Source organism: Trypanosoma theileri (genome assembly GCF_002087225.1).
Source record: "Trypanosoma theileri isolate Edinburgh chromosome Unknown TM35_Tth_8_V1, whole genome shotgun sequence".
NCBI lineage: Eukaryota > Euglenozoa > Kinetoplastea > Trypanosomatida > Trypanosomatidae > Trypanosoma > Trypanosoma theileri.
The window spans coordinates 487,169-508,935 of record NW_021639850.1 but is presented as its reverse complement, the minus strand read 5'-3'; the positions used below and the strand labels follow the sequence as shown (position 1 = coordinate 508,935).

Below are 21,767 nucleotides of genomic sequence, written 5' to 3'. Positions count from 1 at the left end.
TTTTTTTTCTTTTTAAAGGATAGTCAAAGAGTTTCTGGGCGAGACAACAGTAATACTAAAATGTTTTTTTTTCTGTGCTTAATTGTTTGTTTAACTATCAACATAATAGTTTTTTTTTTCCTACTTCCCCTACTGGAAGATGCTGAAAAACAATGATGAACTAGAAGAACGAATCTCTAATGTGATGATCCAGAGTATAAGAATTGATAAGGTGACTCTGTGTGTGGCTGTCAGATGAGGATACACCTATGTGGTGTGTGTGTGCGGTGTGTTGAAAGTCCTTTTGCGTTTTTCTGTGTTTGTATTGATCTTTGCTTTGCTTTACACTTGAATAATTACAAGAAAGATTTTTACAATGTGCTTCGATATAATTAATGCCGTTGGAAACTGTTTGAAGTTCGTTGTGTCAGTTGTTATCTTCCTCCTAATTGGTGGACCCGTACTTATTATTGTTGGGAGTGTGTTTCTCAGTCAAAAAGATGGTCGTAAAGAATTTAAAGCGGCTGTGAATAATTTTAATCCCACACCCATCCAAGCGTGGACTGGCACCATAAACGGCTATGGTGCTACTGTTAAGCATGTATCTCTTAATGTGGATAATGCCCCTTCTGTCTTTACTGAGGCTACCGTTCCACTGGGAAGTGCACCTGCCTCAATGCTGAGTTTTACCGTGAACATCAACACTGTCAAAGAGTTCACACGAACTGTTTATCGAAGAATTATTTATATACGCTTTGTTGAGTGTTCTATGAGTTCCTGTTCATCCACGAGTAGATCTTGTTACTGTAACACCATGGTGGAAAATTTTCAAGCTAATTGTAATGCTTCCGGTGGAAATTTTACACCCACTAGTCCCTCATGTGGTGTAAACAGCCGTTGTGGTACATGCGCGCAGTACCAGTATCTGTCGGGATTGTATCTTGTAGCTACTGAGATCAGTCCAGGGGTGTACGAGGAGGACTTCACTCTACGCAGTGCCATTTACGATTTTAGTGGGATGGCGAATATTTACCAGGTGTCGGAACCATCCAGCGTTGTGGTGCGCCTGTACAGCGACAAGGACCCTTTTATAGCGCTACAGCGGCTGACGAAAGGTACAGGGGACTTTGGTGTGAATCGCCGTACTGCTGGAATTATCATGATTGTCGTTGGATCTGTCCTTCTGTTGCTGGAAATCGGTGTCTGTGTGGCATTGATCTGCTACTGTGTGCGACGAAAAAGCAAACCTACAAACAACAGTCCTGGGCAACCAACAACGTCCAATCAAGGAATTACTGACTCACCGGGATATGTGGCGCCTAATGATTATGGACAACCACCAGCGCCACTACCACAGGGCTATGGCTATGGACAACCGCCAGCAGCAGCAGCACCACAGGGTTATGGATATGGACAACCACCAGCACCACCACAACAAGGTTATGGTTATGGACAACCACCAGTACCACCACAACAAGGTTATGGATATGGACAACCACCAGTACCACCACAACAAGGTTATGGATATGGACAACCGCCAGCAGCAGCAGCACCACAGGGTTATGGATATGGACAACCTCAAGTACCACCACAACAAGGTTATGTGTATGGACAACCGCCTGCATCTCAACCACCAGCGCAGTATTTTTGAAGTATGAAGTTCTCTATGTTATTGGGTATGTATATATATATATATATATGTATGTAGAGTTAAGAAAGATTGTTCTTGTTCTTTGTGTTATGTTTGTATGTTTTGGTTTGTTTTTATTGTTTACTTGTAAAAAGTGCAAGTTTTTTATGTTTTTTTTTTTTTTGTATTTTGGGAAGAAAGTTATAGGATGTCTGGTTTTGAGTGTATGTTTTTTTTTTTTTTCCTTCTCGGATATGTTGATATTATTAAATGTTATACTCGGGTTTTTTGTCGAGTTTTTTTTCCTTTTGTTTTGTTGGTTTTTTTTTCTTTTAATTCTTTTCCCTTGATGTCGTGTTTTTTTTTTTTTTATGGATAGGGTTTTATGATAATTGAATGTTTGTCTTATTTTTTTTTCTTTAATTTTGTTATCATCTTTGTTGTTGAGCTTTGTTTTCTTTAAAACGAAAGACAAGTAAAACAGGAAGGTGAAGTGTATCTTTCTCCCGCCCCTTCTCTTTTTTTTTTCATTTTTTTAGTGGGGAAGTTAATGTGGTAATGTGGAATTGTTGCTGCTCCAGAGTGATTTTTATCATAGTTCATGTACTCAGTTGTTGTTGAGATCCTGCCGAATGGCTCTGAGCCTCCACCAGAGGGGACGTCTACATTGCTGCATTCAATCGTAGCTTTGGCATTCTGTGTTTAATCACTGCAAATGAGAGGCATCTTTCTCCTCTTCTTTCCATAGGGTGGTGGTTTGTTTGTTTCTGTAGTAATGGACGGATCATTGTGACGATGATGTGTTTTGCATTTATAATGGTTGAATTCTTCTTTTGGGTATTGGATGACACACCGTACATTGAAGTTAGTAAAATGTGTTTATAAAAAGAAAAAAAAAGTCACAACATTGTATTGTTTTTAAGCTTTACTAATCAAATTCTGCATTATGCTTCTGTTTTACCTTTGAATGACTCTTGGAACCACAAGGTGGTATATACGACTCTTGTGTTGTTGATTTAAGGGATGAGGTTCCTTTGGAGTGTATGAGGATTGTGGATTAATTTCTGGGCCATAACCTCTGTTGGCTGACTATAATTACTCTTATTATTTTTATTATTTTCATTATTGTTATTATTCTGCGTTTTTTTTTTTTTTCGTTTGTTGTTAAACCATTTGCCAATCTTTGTATGTCTAGACATCCTTAGAGGACGTGAGGACGATAAATAAATTAAGAAAAAAAAAAGGAATTGAGTGACAAGTATACTTTCTTTTCTTTAAATATCTTGTTTTCTATTTTTTTTTTTTTCTTTCTCATCCTGCTCTATCTCATTTTCAAGAGGAAAAAAAAGGGAAAATAACAGCAAGAGAAGAGAAAGTGGAGATTTTTAGGGGGATATGTCCAGCGGTGGTGAAACCCATGATCACTCTGTGTCTATAGCCTCTGTGCGTGGAGAGGGTCTCATCGCTATTGGTATTAACACAAAGATATTTATCGTTATTCACGATGGTGTGAAGGAGCAAACAGGCGTTGTGGATGATGGACAAGTGGTGCGTGGTGTTGCATTCCTACAATCTTCAACAGGTTCACGTTATCTGGTGTCTGGTGGTGATGGTAAGCGTATTAATATGTACAGTATTCCAACACTGAAAGGAATATCAGAGGAGCAATCCAATCTTTTCTCTGCTGGAATACCACTTTCATTCTCTGTTGGTCCTCACACTAAGCGCATCACACATGTGGCAACCTGTGGTGATTCCACTATTTTGTTTGCCGACAAATTTGGGGAAGTGTACCGTCTGAGTCTGACATGGACACCCGATCAAACTCCAAATTCTGGAGTAACAACAACAATGATAAAATGTGGCAGTGCACCCGTATTTCTTCTTCAGCATTTTAGCGTGATCAGTACCTTTTTTCTCTCTTCACCCATTTCTGGGAAATCGTTGATGGATCATTCTACAGAAAATGGGAATGAAAAGACAAGGACAATGTTACCTCTTATTGGACGTAGACTCTTTACATGTGATAAGGACCGTCATGCGAGGGTCAGTTGTTACCCAGATACATTTCGTATTGAACAATTTTTATGGAATGAAACCCCACAGTCGGTGGTGACATCCATTACAGAGATTCCAGATCCCACAGGTCTTGGTAAAAACTCTTACTTTGTGGTTGGTTGTTTTAACGGTATGATACACTTATGGGTTGCGGATAATACTTTGTTAGATGCCTCTACAAGTGAACCTTTTACACTTCTCACAACCCTTTCTCCAGAAGATGTTGGTGTTGTGAATTCTACTATTCCCACTACTGCAGATGATGGAGCTACTACTAGAGCTGTAGTATCTCTGGTACATGTTGACATGTCATCATCTATTAATACGGAAATCCATACGAATGGAAAAAGTAATACACAAGGTATTTTTATTGCTTACGCTGGTATAAAAGATGTTATCTTTGTTCCTCTCAAGTATGATATCAGTACGCAGAAACTCTCTTTTTCAATGGAAACTATTAAACAAACACACTTGGAATCATTTCCTCTTGCAATGATAGGATTAAACAATGATTCTGCGTTTCTACTGGGACGTGATGGGTGTCCACGTATTCTGCGGCTCATCCACAAGGAGACGGAGTCTACCATTCAACTTGTAAAGGAGTGTTATGCAGAACTTGAGAAGGAAATTGTAAACTACACACAGGGAGCTGCTGATGGTACCCTGTTGTTGCGCGATATGAATCTCTTTGCACTGTGGAATTACGACGCCGTAGATCCTCGTACACGCAAGAGAAATGCAAGAGCTGTATCAGAAGATGATGATGATAATGAGGATGGAAATGGTAGCGTAGAAGGAGTGGATACTTCTGCAGCTGCTAATAATACGGCTAATACTACCACTAATGGTGATACAGTGGAAAAGAAAAATATGGAACAGATGGTCGGTAGTAAGGTACCACGCACAGAGTCTGGAGGTGTTGTCTAGTTTGGGGTGTCAGGATGGCAATTGTTAATAAGTATATATATATATATATATACGTTTCTAAAGTTCTCTACCTGTTTGAACGGGTGAGCAAAATGAGAATAAAAAAAATAAACGTTAAACAAAATAAAGGAAGGGAAACTAGTATTATTCTTTGCTGTTTGAAATATCAATATATGTTGTTAGAATCTATTCCTTGTACATTGTTCTTGTTTTTTTTTTCTTTCTTTCTTTTTGTCGTTCTTGTTTTTTTTTTTTAAGTTTTGACGGGTTTCGGTATTTTAAATAGGCGAATGCACAAGGAAAAAGCAACATAAAAGAGTATTAGTAGAAAAAGAAAAAGGATGAAGATCATATGAATAGGATATATAGTATATGTCCAACATCACATATATATATATATTTATATATATAGATAAATACATGCAAAATGGAAAATTTCCCTTTGTTTTATTTCTTTAACCACATCGACATGTGGTGAAGTTCTCTGTACACATTCTATTGTGCGAGATACTGCCTCAGTGGTGACTGGTGACTGCGGTGTTTACTACTTGTCATCGCTAAAGGGGAACAGTGAAGGAGAGAAGGAGAGAGAAAATAGTGTATGTGAACAGTAAGATACATCTAAACACATTCTTCCACTCCTATTGCTCATGATAGTTGAAGTACAATTTTATTCACTCGTTTTTTTTTTTTTTATTATTTGGTTTGTTTGTTTGTTTGTTTCTCTTGTTTGTCTTTTGATTTTTTCTTTTTCGTTATCTTCATCCCCATTTCTCTCTCTCTCTCTCACTCTGTGTGTGGCATACGCTGATACTGAGGTATTACATATATACATACCATCAGCAACAAGAAAAAAAGAAAAAAAAAAAAAACAACAACAACGAAATCAAACCGATAGTGGTAACGAGGTGTGGGTAGTTTGGTGAATAAGGTAAACGAAAGCAAATCTAAATAATAAATAAATAGAAAAAAAAGAAAACAAAAGAGAAAAAACAAAAGAAATAAGAGAATGGGTCAAATCTTCAGTGATACTGCAACCCACGAGCCAGTGCCTGAAGAGGTACGAGAGCGCATTGAACCCATCACGTACACCCCGGCCCCGTTATCGGAACGACCGCAGGACGGCCGTGTCTGTGAGGGCTGCGGGGAGCCGTACATGTGGTACTTCACGCCCAGCACGAACTGCGATTGGTGTGGCCGGCAGCTCTGTAGGCGTTGTTGTCCAAACCGCCATTTGTTAGGGGGAAATCCAGGTTGTCCGGACTGCACACGGAAGGCGTTTATTATGAAACGAGATGAGATGCTTAAAGAACATCTTGCCTGCAAGAAAACAACCAATCAACCAGCGGCGGTTGACATTTCATAAGAAGAGAGAAAGAGAGAGAGAGAGAGAGAAATAGAGAGAGAGATGAATGTCGACTGCTTGTCTTTAGTTGGTTGGTTGTTTTCTTTTTGCATGTATGTATGTATGTGTCTATCTTGCTCTGTACTGTAGGATGTTTTTTTTTTTTTTTCATTGTGGAGTTGAAGTTGTAATCTGTGTTCTTATTTTTATTTTTCTTCTTCGAGAAAAAGAGATGTGAAAATATGACACGTAGGAATATCTTTGGTGGACTCTCCGTATTTGTGAGTTTTTGTGTGTGAGTATTATTATTTTTGTTTTTAGTTTTGTTTCTCATATTGGCGACGTTTGGTGTTCACTCAATGCTTATATATATATATATATATATATGGTATCTCTGCATTGTGGTTTCTGCTATCTTGAGTCATGGATAAAATAAGCTTGACATTTTTTTTTTTTTTGTTGTTCAAGTTATTATGAATGACTGGTCATGAGTCTCTCTCTCTCTCTCTGGTACTCTTGGTCAGATATATACTTATTCATACACACATATGCATACATTTTTAGTTGCGATGTTCAGGATTCTCTTAGATGTGTTGTATGTGTGTGTCTGAGGTGGTATCATTACTCATTAAATTGAGTGTGTTTACTATTTTTTTTTTTTGCCATTTTTATCTTTTCATCTCTCTTTCAGTGTATGTGTCTGTGTGTTTGCTGTTTTCCCTTTTTTTGTGATTTGATTTTATTCTATTTTTTTTTTTTTTTTGTTCTTCTTCTTATTCTCTACCAATACGATCTTTGCTTATATGTATATATATATATGTGTAAATGTACATATTCCAAGTACAGAGAGTATACAGTAAATAGTTTATCGGGTATTTTTTATCCAAAAAAAAAAAAAAAAAAAAAAAAAAAAAACTATGTTCAGTTTGGAAAGGAGACTATGCTTCACTTTTACCACTTCTAGTAGAATATTCACAAGAAAAACAATAAGAGGATCCACATCCTTTTTTGTTACGCCTCTTAACGCTTCTCAACGAGGATGTACATCTATACAAGATAAGAGTGAAACTCCAAACCCCTATCTTCTTCTTGGGGATTCCTGCAGTAATGTGGAAGTACGAGCGTGGATTAAAGGTGTGGAGGTGGAACGTTCTGCCCATGAACAATTACTACAACTCTCACGTATGGGAGATGTCATTCAACATCCAATTGCCGTTATGCCGGATGTTCACACAGGACATGGGGCTACTGTAGGAACTGTTATTCCTACCACACAGGCGTTAATTCCCTCAACGGTTGGTGTAGATATTGGATGTGGAATGATTGCTGTAAAGACAAGTCTTACTCAAGAAGATCTTCCTAATTCTCTTGCCGGTTTAAGACTTGCCATTGAAGTGGCAGTCCCACATGGACGTACACATAATGGGAGAAGTAATTTAGATGCGGGTAGTTGGCGTGGTGAAGTACCAAAGGAAGTAGCGGAGATTTGGAAAAGTCATCTGCAAAAAGGGTTTGAAGAAATATGTAGTATGCATAAACAAATTGAATCCAGTAATCACATCACTCATCTTGGTACACTTGGTGGAGGGAATCACTTTATTGAACTCTGTGTAGATGATGATATTAATAATAATATCGGACGACCACATATTTGGATAATGCTACATTCCGGTTCTAGAGGAGTTGGGAATCGTATTGGTAGTATATTTATTGAACTTGCTAAAAAAGATATGGGAACACATCTTGTAAATCTACCTAATGTTGAATTAGCGTATTTGCGAGAGGGTTCTGAACACTTTGATCAATATGTAAAGGCTATTGATTGGGCACAATCATATGCTAAATGGAATCGAGAAATTATGTTACAAGAAGTAGTAAAAGCGATGCGAAATTATCTTGGTTTACCTTTTACAATGGATAAAATGGCTATTAACTGTCATCATAATTATGTTGAACGAATAGAATTAAGTCCATCTAAACATGTTTGGCTTACACGTAAAGGAGCTACATCTGCACGTTCTGGTGAATTAGCCGTCATACCTGGTAGTATGGGTGCTAAAAGTTATATTGTACGTGGAAAAGGAAATCCACATAGTTACTTTTCTTGTTCACATGGTGCGGGAAGACGGTATAGTCGTGGTGAGGCAAAACGACGCTTTACACTTGAGGATCACGAAGCCGCAACTGAACACGTGGAGTGTAGAAAAGATGCAGATGTATTGGATGAAACACCATTAGCATATAAGAAGATTGATGATGTGATGCAAGCACAGGAGGATCTTGTGGAAGTGGTCTGTGCTCTTAAACAGTTACTTTGTGTAAAGGGGTAAGTCCGAGAGAGAAAGAGAGAGTGGGGGATACTACAGGGATTCTTTTTTTTTTTTCTTTTCTTTTCATTTGCTTTTCTTTGTTCTTCGTAAAGAGGAACAATTATAATAAAAGAAAAGAAAAGAAAAAAAAAAAGACCCTTGGAGTACTCAGTGAGAATAAAACAAAGAAGAAAATAATCTTATTATTATTATTATTATTATTATTATTATTATTATTATTATTCTTTTTCTTGCTTTGCCAAGATTTTGCAAGTACAAAGTGAAAGGGAAAGAAGGTGTGAGGAGGAGGAGGAGGAGGTTATAAGAAGAAAATAAAAATAAAAAAAAGGATGGTATATTCATTTCTTTCATCTTTACTTCTTTTTTTTTCTTCTTCTCCTTTTTTTTTTTTTATCTTCTCTCATTATAGTTGTGCCCCCTCAACTCTGCTTCTTCATATTCTTCTTCTTCTTCCATGTCACAAATGCGGAATTCCAATGAGGAGGCAACACATGTGAGAGGAACAGAGAACCGGTTAAAGTATAAAGAGTACGCCCCTCATATTGAGATTGGATTTTGGTATGAACTGGAATTTAAAAAACTACACAAATGGCGTTTAGAGGAACCTATTGTACCCTTAACATTATTCAATACGATAAACAGTGTTTCTTCTGCAACTCCCGCTAATACAGTTTCAGTTAGGCGAGAGAGTCTTGATAACGATATCGTCACTGTGGCAACAAGTTTAAGGGAAAATAATACTACTACTACTACTACTACTACTACTACTACTATTAGTAATCTATCTACCGATCCAACAACTGTTGATGGTGGGGCAACTTTAAATGATTCCTCCTCTGTTTCTATTTCTACACTTGTGAAGGGGGAAATACAGAATTTTAATACAGTTGAACAACTTCGTCAATTGCCTCGCAAGGAAACATTATGGCGTATATTGCGGGAAAAATTACTTCTTCCATTATTACCTGATTCTACTAAAAAAGATAAGGATAATAATGATAATCATCATCATCATCATCAGGAAACTGTAAGTACTGCAGTGGAAAAGGCATGGGAAGAAATGAATTTTGCTATTGCTGTTCTCTTTACATATGCAGACTTAAAAAATCATAAATTTCACTATTTAATGGCATTTCCAGTTTTATCTATCAGTTCTCCAGTTTACTTGAAGCATCGAGTAAAGGGAGGATATAAAGGTATTTCAACCAATCCTCATGAAATTTCATATTTCCCCAGTCAAGCAGCTGTGAATTCTATACATGAACATTTATTAGAAAGATTACAGCGATATCCAGAACGAGGTCCTAATCCTTTTATAGTTCTCTTTGAAGATAGTAAAGATAAAGATAAAAAGAAAGAAGTAACATTTCTTTCCTTTACACCACTTTCTATAAGACGTATGATAGAGACACAACATTCTATTATTGTGATCTCTGATACTTCTACAAGGGAAGAATTTCCTGGATGGTCCGTTCGTAATGTGATTGGTATACTTCGTCTTGCCTCTCCTTCTATTAAATCTTTTGTGTTGTATTGTATTCGTCATAATAATGTGGAGGAAAGTATTATATTTGATTGCACCTGTGATCCGCTTGACTGTACTCTTGCCGATGCGGCGGCTATAGTAACAACAGAAGAAACAGAAGGAGTTCCCGTAAAAGCGGTTGGATGGGTGGAACGAAAAAGTTCTTCTACTTCTTCATCATTATCATCTTTTGTGCATTTTGTAGATTTAAGTGCTGCGATGGCACCTGAACGCCTTGCGGAGTCTAGTGCGCGATTAAACTTAAGTTTAATGAAATGGCGTATGTTACCACAACTTCAATTAGATGGATTAACACATTGTAAAGCATTGGTGCTTGGCTGTGGTACACTTGGATGTAATGTGGCTCGACATTTATTAATGTGGGGAGTTACAAAGATGACACTTGTGGATCGTGGAAATGTTTCTTATTCTAATCCTGTTCGTCAGACACTTTTTGAAATGTCAGATGTAATTAATCCTTGTATAGAAGAACGTAATAAAGCGGTAGCTGCGGCTAAAGCGCTTAAACGTATTCTTCCTACAATAGAAGTGGAAGCGGTTCCCATGACTATTCATATGCCAGGACATCGAATTGATAAAGAACGAGAAATAGATGCTATTAAAGATATTGAAAAACTTGATAAACTTATTCAAGAACATGATGTGATATTTCTTTTAACAGATAGTCGGGAAGCACGATGGTTACCAACTGTAATATCCGCTGTTTATGATAAACCTCTTTTAAATGCAGCTCTTGGATTTGATACTTATGTAGTTATGCGTCATGGTATTAAATCATCACATGAGAATACTAATAATAATAATAATAATAATAATAATAATAATAATAATAATAATAATAATACACGTTTGGGATGTTACTTTTGTAGTGATGTTTATGCTCCTCGTGATAGTATGACTGCACGTACATTAGATCAACAGTGTACAGTAACGCGTCCTGGAGTTTCAGCCATAGCCGCATCTACAGCTGTGGAATTATTAGCACAATTGTATAATCATCCATTAAAGTTTGCATGTCCTCCATATATGGAGGAGAATACCACAGATAAAGAAATTTTAGATAGCAAAAATAATGAACCAGAAGAATCTAAAGAAAGAGAAGAGGAAAAGGGAATCAATAAAGCCATGGGAGTTCTCGGGGCTATTCCACATCAAATACGTGGAAGTGTCTTTGGACACTATATTTATACTCTTCATGGTTATCAATATAACCTTTGCACAGCTTGTTCAGATTCTATTGTTTCTGCATACAAAACAGAAGGGTCATCCTTTGTCTTGCGTTGTATCAATGATCCTCTCTATATTGAAGAAGTTTCTGGAGTAAAGGCCTTTAAGGAGAAGTGTGACCTTGGGGACTGTGGTGAATGGGATATCGATTCAAATGACAATTGAAGGGAATTTGTTTTTTTTTTTTTATTATTATTTTTATTTTTCTTTGTTTAAGGGAAAGCTCTTGTAGAAGAGGGAAATGATATCGACTTTTGACCTAAAAAAAAAAAAAACCATATATATATATATTTCGTAAAAAGAAATTACAGAAGGATCTCTTGCTTTCTTTTTTACTTTTTTTTTTTACTTCTTTGTTTGCTCTGTGTGTGTAGTAGTAGTTTTGAATCTTCATTGTATAATGAATATTAAAGTAAAAAATGATTTGTGAAATTATTTCTCTACACGAACTTTATTTTTCTCACTCTCCCTCTCTCTCATCATCATCATATACTCCTTTTCTTTTTCATTCTCATGCTCTCTCTCTCTCTCTCTCTTTGTCTTGATATTATCTTATCTCCTTATATATATATTATAGAAAAGGGGGAAAGAGGAAAGAAAAACAATAGTAATAATAATAATAATAATAATAATAATAATAATAATAATAATAATAATAATAATAAAATAAGTTTAAAGAACCTGTATATTGTGTTTAATTAACTTAGCGGGGAGCGACCGATAGCCGCGGTAATGCCAGCTACATCTATGGTGCCTGGTGTAAAGCGACCACGGGATGGAAATGACGGAAACCACGATCAAAGTAAACCACATTCATCCTCTTCACATGCTGCCATTATAGAAATTACATGTGGTATTACAAAAGAAGCCGCCATAATGTATGAGAAACAATCTACAGAACACGCGCTTCTCTATCAAGATATGGATACATTACTTAGTTCTTTACTCTTTCGTCATAAAGTACGTCGTTTCTTATTTCCACGTACGGATGGAAGTAAATTGGATGGACCTTTAGAAATTGGTATTATACAACTAGTGGCCAATGATGGTGAGACACTTATATTTACATCTGATACGATTGAACCTGCACAGGTCCCTGTTTCTGTTGGTCAACGTGTTTGTATTGGAGATGTGGTACTTTTTCAACGACTTACTACTACTACTACTACAAATAAAGAAAATAATGAAGAACATTCCACATCTACATTAGTAGAGTTTATTACATTAGATCCTTCTGTACTTACAGATGCTGCTGATTGGTCACATGCCGCTTCTTGGAATATAGTAGTGGCTATAAAGTGGATACAAAAACTTCTTTCCTATCCACCTGGTCTTGCACAGTTTACATGTATTATGGATTCTTTATTAGGCGATAAAAGTTTAAACTCTACAAATCCTCCAGATGCATGGATGCGATCACTTTATTTACCTGTTTTATTACAATATATTTCAAAAATAGAAGGAATAGAGACTCGTAAAGTCTATCAAGTAAAAAAAGTGACACTCTCTTTACTTCGTCTCTATGTTGCTATATTAGATGGTGCAGAGTCTATTATTACAATTCCACGTCTTGTGGAAGAGTTAGTGTATCAATTTATCGCTTCGCCTTTATTTATAGAAGGTATTTCTGTGTTATTACCACAAATGGCTGGATCAGTAACAGAATCTACATGGGCAAGTACACAAAAGACTGTACTAGACGCTGTGAAATTAGCCTTTCGTTATATTTGTAGAGATACTGGAAATGAAACTAAATGGCGTAGTGAAGTAAGAAAACGTGCGGAAATAGGTTTCTTTACTGTTCTTCATCGTATTACAGAATTTTGGTTAAATCACACCAATAAAGAAATATCTTCACAAACAGGAGTTCAGGCAATTATACAATTAGTGGAAGAAATGACACGAATAGGTCTTTTACGTCGAGTAACTCAGTGGGTACGACAACGAGAACGTATAGCAGATACCGTAAGTCTTGTAGATAAAACACATTATCCACCTAATTTACAAGATATTAAAGATTTACACGGTTTAAAGGAATCTACAGTAAAGGAAATGATGATAGCAATGACCCAAACATATACTCCATATCTTCGTCAAGAGACATTACGATTTGTGGAATGTGCCATGATGGCAGCGTATGCAGAATTGTATGGACCAGCTTCACGTGCGGTATCTCGTTTTGTACAAGAAAGTACTAAAATGACTATGAATGGAATGGATAATCAACAACAAAAACTTCAACTCATACAAGTTAAACAACCTGCTCTTCGTTCAAATCTTTTTGATTATTCTTTAGAGGAAGTTCGTTTACATGCATTATTTGGATTACCCCTATCTCTTATATTGGATATCTCAAGTCAAAAGAATATTCTCAATGAACTTCAAGAAGTTACATCATTATTTGGGTATGTTGTCCTGGTTTTAAGGAATAAAACATTTATTTTTCCTGTTATTCTCTGTAATGTTGTTGAAAATAATGAGAAAGAACTCTCTACTGTTACAGCCACTGCGTATGTCCTTCGGGATAGGGATATGTTACCTTCACTAGTGGAAGCAAGTGCTGCTGCTGCTGCTACTAGTAGTAGTAGTAGTAGTAGTTCCCATATGATACCTAATTGTTTACCAGATGCATGGTTTATTTACGGTAATCGAAATGGAAGTAAAAGAGAACACACTCGTGATTATCATCATCATCATCACAATAATAATCATAATCATCATTCTAATCATCATCATCGTATTCTTCATGATGCCCCACCACAATTCCTTCCACGTGGTACATCTGCTGTATCCTATGTATTATACATTTTACATCTTAAAAAACTACGAACTCGATTACAGGAGGAAGAACAGAGTACATCATCCAGTGGAACCACCACTCGTGTTAAAAATAATCAAGGAAAAAGTGGGGCAACGGAAGAAGATGTACTTTGGTGGGGAAATATGAATAACAGTGTTGGAAGTTCAAGTGATTTCTTTCTTCATTCAACTTCTCTTACAGGTGAGACGGAAGCCATTCAACGTTGTATTACAGAACTCACAGAGACCGCTTCTCTTACCGCCTCACAGGTGGAATGTTTACATACATTAATGAGTACAGGACCAGGTGTACGCACTATTGTAGGAGCTGTGGGAAGTGGGAAAACAACACTTATGCATGCTTCTAGTCTATCACGTGGTAGAGCACAAGATACATTACGAAAACAACATCAAACACTTTGGTATTCAATGATTAAACATAGTGGACAAGTATTAACAGCTCGTGTGGATGAATTATCACCAGTAGAGGAAATTGAAGATATTTTTAAAGCAGTAGATGTATCTTCTGTACGAGACCTTGCAGAAGAAGTGACAAATGCCGCTTTAGCTCATATACAAGAGCATGTACACTTAAGTGAAAAACTAAGATGTTGTCATGCTCCCTTGTTATTACGACCAAAAGCAGTTGAACAAAAACCCTCATCACATGTATTGAGAGTTCTACAAGATGATAATATAACAGAACAATATCATTCACTTGAAGATATTATGTTACAAAGTCATCAACGATCATTGAATGCTCCTCTTCTTAATGTCTTAAATACATGGCTACAATCTTTAAAACGTTTAGGTGACCTTAGTGATGCTATACGTCGTTCATTAGAAAATGAAAATGAGAATGAAAATAATAATGAGATGTCTGAAAAGGGAAAATGGAAACTTTATATTGAGTTACTTCCCTGGATTATGTCTAGTAAAGAACGACATGATACACTCGCTGAGGCTAAACGTCAAGGAAAGACATGGGAAACATATCTTTCTGAGGATCTCTGGGATACCTTAACTGTAGTAACATGTGATAATCTTGTTAAAGAAAAAGAAATAAATATCTGGAAAAATACAGAACCTGCAGTTTCTTCATTTCATGCCGTCGCATTACCAAATAAATCACGTAGTCTTTGTGAATATGGAAAATCTGAAGCTGCTGGATGGCGTGCTGTTTTTGGTGAGAAACAAAAAGATCTTCTTGATTTTTTAAATCAAGAAATAATGGATGGGTCACGTCATTTATTTGAAATGTTCTTAGATTTTATTCAAGCCGTAGGAGCCACTTCACAAACTTCTAAAGTGACAGTCATTACTGCCACTGGACCATCATTATTACAGGAACTTTATTTCTTAGGTGTATGGCAACCAAGATATCTTGTAGTGGATGATTATGATCAAATTAATGATGCCTTCTACCTTACATTATCACCAGCCACAGTAGTGATTCTTTCTCATCAGAGGGAAGCACCACTTCAACAAGAACAGTACGCTTCTCTTGCAGTTCTTAAAGCCGTACAAAAGGAATTACAAGGTACACCATTATCTTGTACCGCCGTATTGTCTGAATCGGTTCGTTTTAGTAGTGCGGAACTTCACAAGGCTGTACAGTTGTGTCGAAATAGTACAGTTGTGGCTTACATGCCAGTTGCACGTGCTGCAAGGCGGAATGCTCAACGAAATAGAAGAAGGAATAATAATAATAATAATAATAATAATAATAATAATAATAATAATAAAAATTCTGGTACTTCTGCTTCTAATGCCGCTGCTGCTGCTGCTGCCACGACTACAACAACAACTACTAATGGTGATAGTAATGTTAATGGCGGTGAAGAAACAAATTCAAAAGGGACACTTTTGGGATTTTCTTCACCCTCATGCGTAGAGATTTGGACGCATGCAGTGTCTTTATCTGCTACTACACATTGTGATGGTCTTGCTGCTGCTTTTGTGCAAAAACGTATTCTTAGTATTGATCCTTCAATGGTGGTAACCGTTTTTTGCGCCTTTGCAAAAGATGAGGCTGCCATTATTGAAGGTATGACGTCTTCATCTGATGGAGGTTATACAGAAGATGTCACTCCTTCTGTTTGTACGCTTCCCTTCACTCCTGATGCCTTTGTAGAACGTGATGAGGAGTGTGATATTGCCGTGTTGTGTCTCTCTGGACTTGCATATGAATTAGGTCGTATCTCTGGATTAGAACGTCAACGAGCCTGGGAGCAAATATCTGCAGATTCGTTGTTTGTAGAACGTGTGGGATGGTGGCTATGGAAGACAGTTTCATGTGCTCGCTACGGAGCTGTATTCATTGGAAGTAAAGAATTATTCCGCGTTCTTGAACCATTACAACGAATAGAACGATATGTATTGCAACTACGTGAACAGGGACGTTATTGGCTTCCATCAGATGTGAAGGGAGCGGCATTGGCATTACGGTGTCCAGAACATGAGAATTGTCGTCAATTAGCAATGCTCACATATACAGATTATCAGGGTTGTCAACTACGTCGAATGGGTGTGCAGAAGTGTCGTTCACTTTGTTTGGCGTCTTATGAAGGATGTACAAACCCTTCACATGCATGTTTGCATACATGTCATGTCTCATATGCAGAAAATAATAATAATAATGATAGTGATAATAATAATAATAATGATAATGAGGATTCTGTTCCTACGCATGATCATTGTCCATTTCCTTGTGCAAAGGTACAACCTTGTGGTCATCTCTGTCTACGGTGTTGTGGAGATGTGTGTGCCCCATGCGAGTTTGTTGGTTTACAAGAACTTACATGTGGTCAACGTGTTGTTTCTGGCATGTCTGAGTCTGGTCCTGTGCTGACACTTGTGCCTCATTTTCAAAAAGTGCGTTGTGGAGAAACACCGCAGCCGTGTGAAGAAGCCGTGACACTTCGCTGCACACGCTGTGGAGAAAAGAATCCCATGCGTTGTTGTGAAGTGCAGGCACGTGGTGGAATGGAAACTGCCACACTTGCTGAGATGGAGTGTGTGGGTTGTGTGGCTCTTTACAATCGAGTTGCGAAGGAGTTTAATGCTGTAGAGATAAAAGCCATCGTATCTTCTTCTTCTTCCTCTTCATTGCCCACAACGGATGGAGATATTCCCCTGCAAGATCTTCCCGCCGCTGCGCAGGAGAAATTGCAGAAATTGCGGGGCATAGCGGTAAAGAAGGCACAATTAATGCTGCAGAAGGAGGCGCTGGAAACTACACAAGGACGACAAAATTCGGAATTTCATCAACAGCAGGAAGTGTATAATCGTATGCGAGAACAACAAGGGGAGGAACTACGTCTGCATCGCTTACGTGTTCAGGAAAATATTCAAGCATGGGCGAAAACATTGAAGCAAAAGTATGAAGTACAAATTTCGGTGAATGAGGAAATGGAAACAGAAGTGCCCTTAATGATCAGTGAAGCCGTTGCTGAGGAAGAACGGCAGGAATCCCATCTTTTCGTGTAAAATGAAGAAAAAAAAAGAAAATCAATCAAATAAACAAACAAAGAAAAAAAAAAAGAAAGAAACAAAAGAGAAAACAAATGATTGGATTCTCTTGCTATGTAATGGAGTGGGTTTTAAGGTAAGTGGTGTATATCTGCAGAAGAATTCCCCATACCCACTTTCTCTAGTTGCATTTTTACCTTTTCAATAAAACAAATGATAATATATATATATATATATATATATATATATATGGGTGTTTTTTTTTTTTTTTGTAATCTAATGAATGTATTCTCAACTACTCACTTTCTTTTTTTTTATTTCTATTTCTCAAATATTCTATCTAATGTAGGCGGTGTGGCGCAGTTCCTTCGCAATGATTTTCCCCCGACGCGCATGCCCTGTTATCGCTGATCACATTACTAACAACTCTACTGGTTCTTTCCATTCGCTCCTAAGGCGGCCGCGAAGATTGTCACAACATGTGTGTATGATTCCTTTACAGCTTCATTGTGCGAGACGCACGTTCCTTGTACGTTTTCAAGAGACACCAAATGAGTCCTGTTACAAATTCTTTGTAGATGACGTAAAGTTTCTTCCAGAGAAACAAGATGGGACACTTAGTTTTGATCTTGACAACTCTTATCAATCACCCTTAGCCGATCAGCTTCTACGCAATTTGCCTATGGTGGAAGAAGTAACCGTTGGACGAAATTTTGTTACGGTACGACGAGTAGACAATGATGATGCGGATGCGGCTGTACGGTACTTTGCAATGAAGATGGGTCTTGCTTCTACATATACTTCTGCTGCTGAGCAGAGAGAAGCGGCGGCTCAACGTTCTGCAGAACTACAGCAGCGGGTAATGGAAGCTATGAGAGAAGGTGAACCCAATGAGACTCCCGTGTTTTCCTCATCCCCCAGCAGTAGTAGTAATAATAATAGTAGTAATAGTAATAGTAGTCAAGAGCAGAAGGGTAGCAATACACATAATAGTGAAAATAAAGAAGCGGACAAGCAATCACAACAACAACAACAACAAAAAAAAAAAAAAAGAAGAAGCAGAAGAAAAAAAAGAGGATGAAGAAGAGAATAAAATAAATGAGGCGGCACTACGCGATCTTGTCTTGTCCACACACTGGAGTGAGTTGAAACTACACGTGAGTGCTCTTCTCACGGATCATCTCTTCAGCGGCCGGCCGCATGTGGACGCCGACGCCCCTCACCCACACCCCGACACTCTCCCGCAGGAGGGCGACTCGGAGGTGACACTCATCGTGAAGGAACTCATCGCCACAACAATTCGACCACAACTGCAGATGGATGGAGGTGATATTCGATTTCTGCGGCTAGAGGGACCTGTTATGTATGTGGAGTTGCTGGGCTCGTGTCGTAAGTGTAAGAGCAGCAAGACAACACTTCGGGATTTGATTGAACGTACAACGCGGCATTGGGTTCCAGAGGTGCAGGAGGTGCGGGAAGTTCAACAGATGAGAGGTTCACACCGACAACCACAAGAAAAAGAAAAAGAACAAGAAGAAGGAGGATAACGATAAATAAAGGAAATAATAGATAACGACATTGCGTAACGTTACCATCATATGATTATGGTGATGATGATGATGATGGTAATACATGATAATGATAATCTTAATAATTTGTTGAAGGTGTGGGGGTGGAGGAGAGAGCAGTAATGTGTATTTGTTTCCTTTCAATTTTTTATTTTTTATTATTCTCTCTCTCTCTCTCTCTCTGTGTGTGTGTTTGTGTGTGTGTATGTGTGTTTCGTTGTGTTTTAGTCAAGTGTCAATGACAACAAAAGTGAAAAAAGAAGCTTCTTTTCATTTGTGAATTGGATAGGGAACTCTTTCGGAGATTTCTCCTGCTCTTGCTTATAATGTCTAGTGTATGTTCTGTAATTGTTTCACCTCAAATGTTACTTTTTTTTCTTCTTTTTTTTTTTTTTTTTTCTTTCTTCTTCGGTAGAAGTATTCCTCCACGCTAGTTCATTTTTTTCTTTTCTTTTTCTTTTCTTTTTTTTATATATATAGACGTGAGAAGCAACTGCTTGCATCAAAGGCATATCTCGGGGGACAGCAGTAGCAACACGTCATTCTATTTTTATTTCCTTCGCCATCTAGCACGGGTTTAGAAAACAAAAAACAAAAAAAAAAAAAAACCCAAATTCAAGGAGGAAAGGCAAAGGAGGCGATAGTGGATTATTAACGAACGCATACATATTACAAATATCCATATCTGTATTATATATATACATATATATATATAATACTATATAAAGATAGATATTCTTTAAAAGAGAAATAAAAAAAGAAAGAGAAAAAAAAACAAATAACAACTATCAGATGGAGGAACGGGACGAAGTAACAGCGACATCATTTCGTGTGATGGTCTCTGAGGCGGAGCCGTACAGCTTCCAGACGTGTGCTATGCAACAGGTGCAGAGCTCAGTGCGCATTACGCACATCACCTTCACACCTCCAAGCATAGAAGAGATGGAGGCATATATACAACAGCAGGAATCAAACTCCGACTCCACACCAGGCAGAAATGACGCTTTACTTCGTTCCTCAACACTCGCCAGTCTTCGAACGCTTTGCGCCTCGGGGAAACTGGAGAGTCACGCCGTCGCCTGTTTTCCATGGACCGTCCCCACAGATGCAGCGGCCTTGGAAGACATGGCGACAAATAACAACAACAACAACAACAGCCATAACAGTGGTGATAATAAGAAACACAAAAGCAATAAAAATGGGAAAGAAAACAACGGTAACAACAAGAAACTGGCTTCCTCCTCAACACAAATCACTGCTTCCGCATGCTCCGCTGAGCGTGTGCAATTGGCAGGGTTTTTTGAAGTGGCACTTCCACGACAGACAGACATCTGCAGTAATGTCGATCTCCGCTTTGACGTGGATGGCTCCGTCTGGCTTGAGGTAAATGGCCCCGGCAGCGTGACGTTCTTTGGTGAGCAGTACTCCTCTCTCATCCCGGAGTGGTTGAGTCATCACTTCTTCACTGTTGGCGACGATGATGAGGAGGGCGAGGATGAGGAGGGGGATGAGGATGAGGTGTACAGCGATGGGGACGAGAGTATGATCATGGGAATGCGCAATCTGATTCGTTGACGGCCGTGAGCAGCGGAGAGAAAAAAAATTGCGTTTCCACATATGATGAGTTACCACATTTATATATATATATATGAGAGAAAGAGAAAGAGATGGTGTAAAAACCGAATAAGAAAGAGAAAGAGAGATGATGATGATGATGATGATGATGATGAGGATGATATGATAATGGGGAAGAGTGTGTGGTGTATATTTTGTGGAAAGGGTGAGTGAAGGCGCAGGAATATAGATGACCTGATAGTTAAGGGAAATCCACAAACCATATAAAACCCCCCTCTCTCTTTTTTTTCTTGTTTTTTTGTTTTTCCGTTTTTGTCTTTTTTTTTGTTTGTTGTTGTTTTTTGTTATTATTGTTTCTTTCACTTGCTGTTATGTGCTTCTACGTGTAACTCTATGTATGCGAGTGATTGTTATTCTTGCTAATGTTCTCGCTGGAACTTCGACTACTACTATTACTATTACTATTACTATTACTACTATTACTAGTGGTGGTGGTGGGTACTGTTTTTACCAGTCACTACCACACTGTTCTTTGCCACGATAAGAAACAGGAATAAAATAAAAATAATAAAAAAAAAAAAAGAAATAAAATAGGGAAGCGGAGAGAACATCCGTGCATGTATTACAAGGCTAACATATATGTATGGGATGTACACGTGAGTACAGCAAATGATGAAATTGAGGAACGAGAAGGAGAAAAAGAGAATTAGGAACGTGTAAAAGAAAATAAGCAAAAGAAAGAAAAACGAAAAAAAAAAAAAATATTTTAGTCGTTTGTATAGAGCAGCCCTCTGAGAGAGAATACAATAAAAAGATCATTACATGTATGTGTATGTGTGTGTCTATATATATATATATATATATATATATATATATAGACATGACATTAGTGTCCTGACATTCAGTCAGTACGCATATTTAAGTGAAACAAGAATGAATGAAGGAAAGATATATATATATATATATGACGAGAGCTAAGAGAAAAAGAAGAAGGATAGGAAAACGAAAGAAGATAAGGGATTAGAAATGATATCTTTCTTTTTCATTTTTTCTCCGTTGTTCTTCGTTTTTTGTTTTTGTTTTTGTTTTTCTTTACTCTTTTGTTATATCTTTCTTGCTTTTTTCAAGTTTTTTTTTTTTTTTTTTCTCCATCAATGACGCCAATGTTCTCTTATCCATTGTGTATCGTTGTGCGCTTTTTATTGATGGTTTTTTCTTTTTTTTTTTCTCTATTTGTGTCTTTGTCCTGTGAAATTATCCCTCAGTGGATTATTGGAGTGATGAATACTAGATATATACTTATATATAAGTA

The 21,767-nt window shown here is 37.5% G+C and overlaps 8 protein-coding genes across 8 annotated transcripts; all 8 read left to right on the top strand.

Annotated features, from left to right (window-relative positions):
- Positions 1-355: 355 nt before the first annotated feature.
- On the top strand, positions 356-1,630 carry TM35_000083040 (procyclic form surface glycoprotein; the record flags this gene model as incomplete). Its single annotated transcript, XM_029024169.1, has 1 exon — positions 356-1,630. The coding sequence occupies one exon, from the start codon at positions 356-358 to the stop codon at positions 1,628-1,630; it is 1,275 nt and encodes a 424-aa protein (XP_028884572.1).
- A 1,374-nt stretch (positions 1,631-3,004) lies between these two features.
- Positions 3,005-4,594, top strand: TM35_000083030 (uncharacterized protein; the record flags this gene model as incomplete). Its single annotated transcript, XM_029024168.1, has 1 exon — positions 3,005-4,594. One exon carries the CDS (start codon positions 3,005-3,007, stop codon positions 4,592-4,594), a length of 1,590 nt encoding a protein of 529 aa, XP_028884571.1.
- Positions 4,595-5,603: 1,009 nt separating this feature from the next.
- On the top strand, positions 5,604-5,960 carry TM35_000083020 (uncharacterized protein; the record flags this gene model as incomplete). The annotated part of the gene is made up of 1 exon (XM_029024167.1): positions 5,604-5,960. One exon carries the CDS (start codon positions 5,604-5,606, stop codon positions 5,958-5,960), a length of 357 nt encoding a protein of 118 aa, XP_028884570.1.
- An 896-nt stretch (positions 5,961-6,856) lies between these two features.
- Positions 6,857-8,269, top strand: TM35_000083010 (tRNA-splicing ligase RtcB; the record flags this gene model as incomplete). Its single annotated transcript, XM_029024166.1, has 1 exon — positions 6,857-8,269. One exon carries the CDS (start codon positions 6,857-6,859, stop codon positions 8,267-8,269), a length of 1,413 nt encoding a protein of 470 aa, XP_028884569.1.
- Positions 8,270-8,723: 454 nt separating this feature from the next.
- TM35_000083000 (ubiquitin activating E1 enzyme) lies at positions 8,724-11,207 on the top strand (the record flags this gene model as incomplete). Its single annotated transcript, XM_029024165.1, has 1 exon — positions 8,724-11,207. One exon carries the CDS (start codon positions 8,724-8,726, stop codon positions 11,205-11,207), a length of 2,484 nt encoding a protein of 827 aa, XP_028884568.1.
- Positions 11,208-11,774: 567 nt separating this feature from the next.
- TM35_000082990 (uncharacterized protein) lies at positions 11,775-17,330 on the top strand (the record flags this gene model as incomplete). The annotated part of the gene is made up of 1 exon (XM_029024164.1): positions 11,775-17,330. One exon carries the CDS (start codon positions 11,775-11,777, stop codon positions 17,328-17,330), a length of 5,556 nt encoding a protein of 1,851 aa, XP_028884567.1.
- Positions 17,331-17,685: 355 nt separating this feature from the next.
- On the top strand, positions 17,686-18,393 carry TM35_000082980 (uncharacterized protein; the record flags this gene model as incomplete). The annotated part of the gene is made up of 1 exon (XM_029024163.1): positions 17,686-18,393. The coding sequence occupies one exon, from the start codon at positions 17,686-17,688 to the stop codon at positions 18,391-18,393; it is 708 nt and encodes a 235-aa protein (XP_028884566.1).
- A 1,279-nt stretch (positions 18,394-19,672) lies between these two features.
- On the top strand, positions 19,673-20,455 carry TM35_000082970 (uncharacterized protein; the record flags this gene model as incomplete). The annotated part of the gene is made up of 1 exon (XM_029024162.1): positions 19,673-20,455. One exon carries the CDS (start codon positions 19,673-19,675, stop codon positions 20,453-20,455), a length of 783 nt encoding a protein of 260 aa, XP_028884565.1.
- Positions 20,456-21,767: the final 1,312 nt, after the last annotated feature.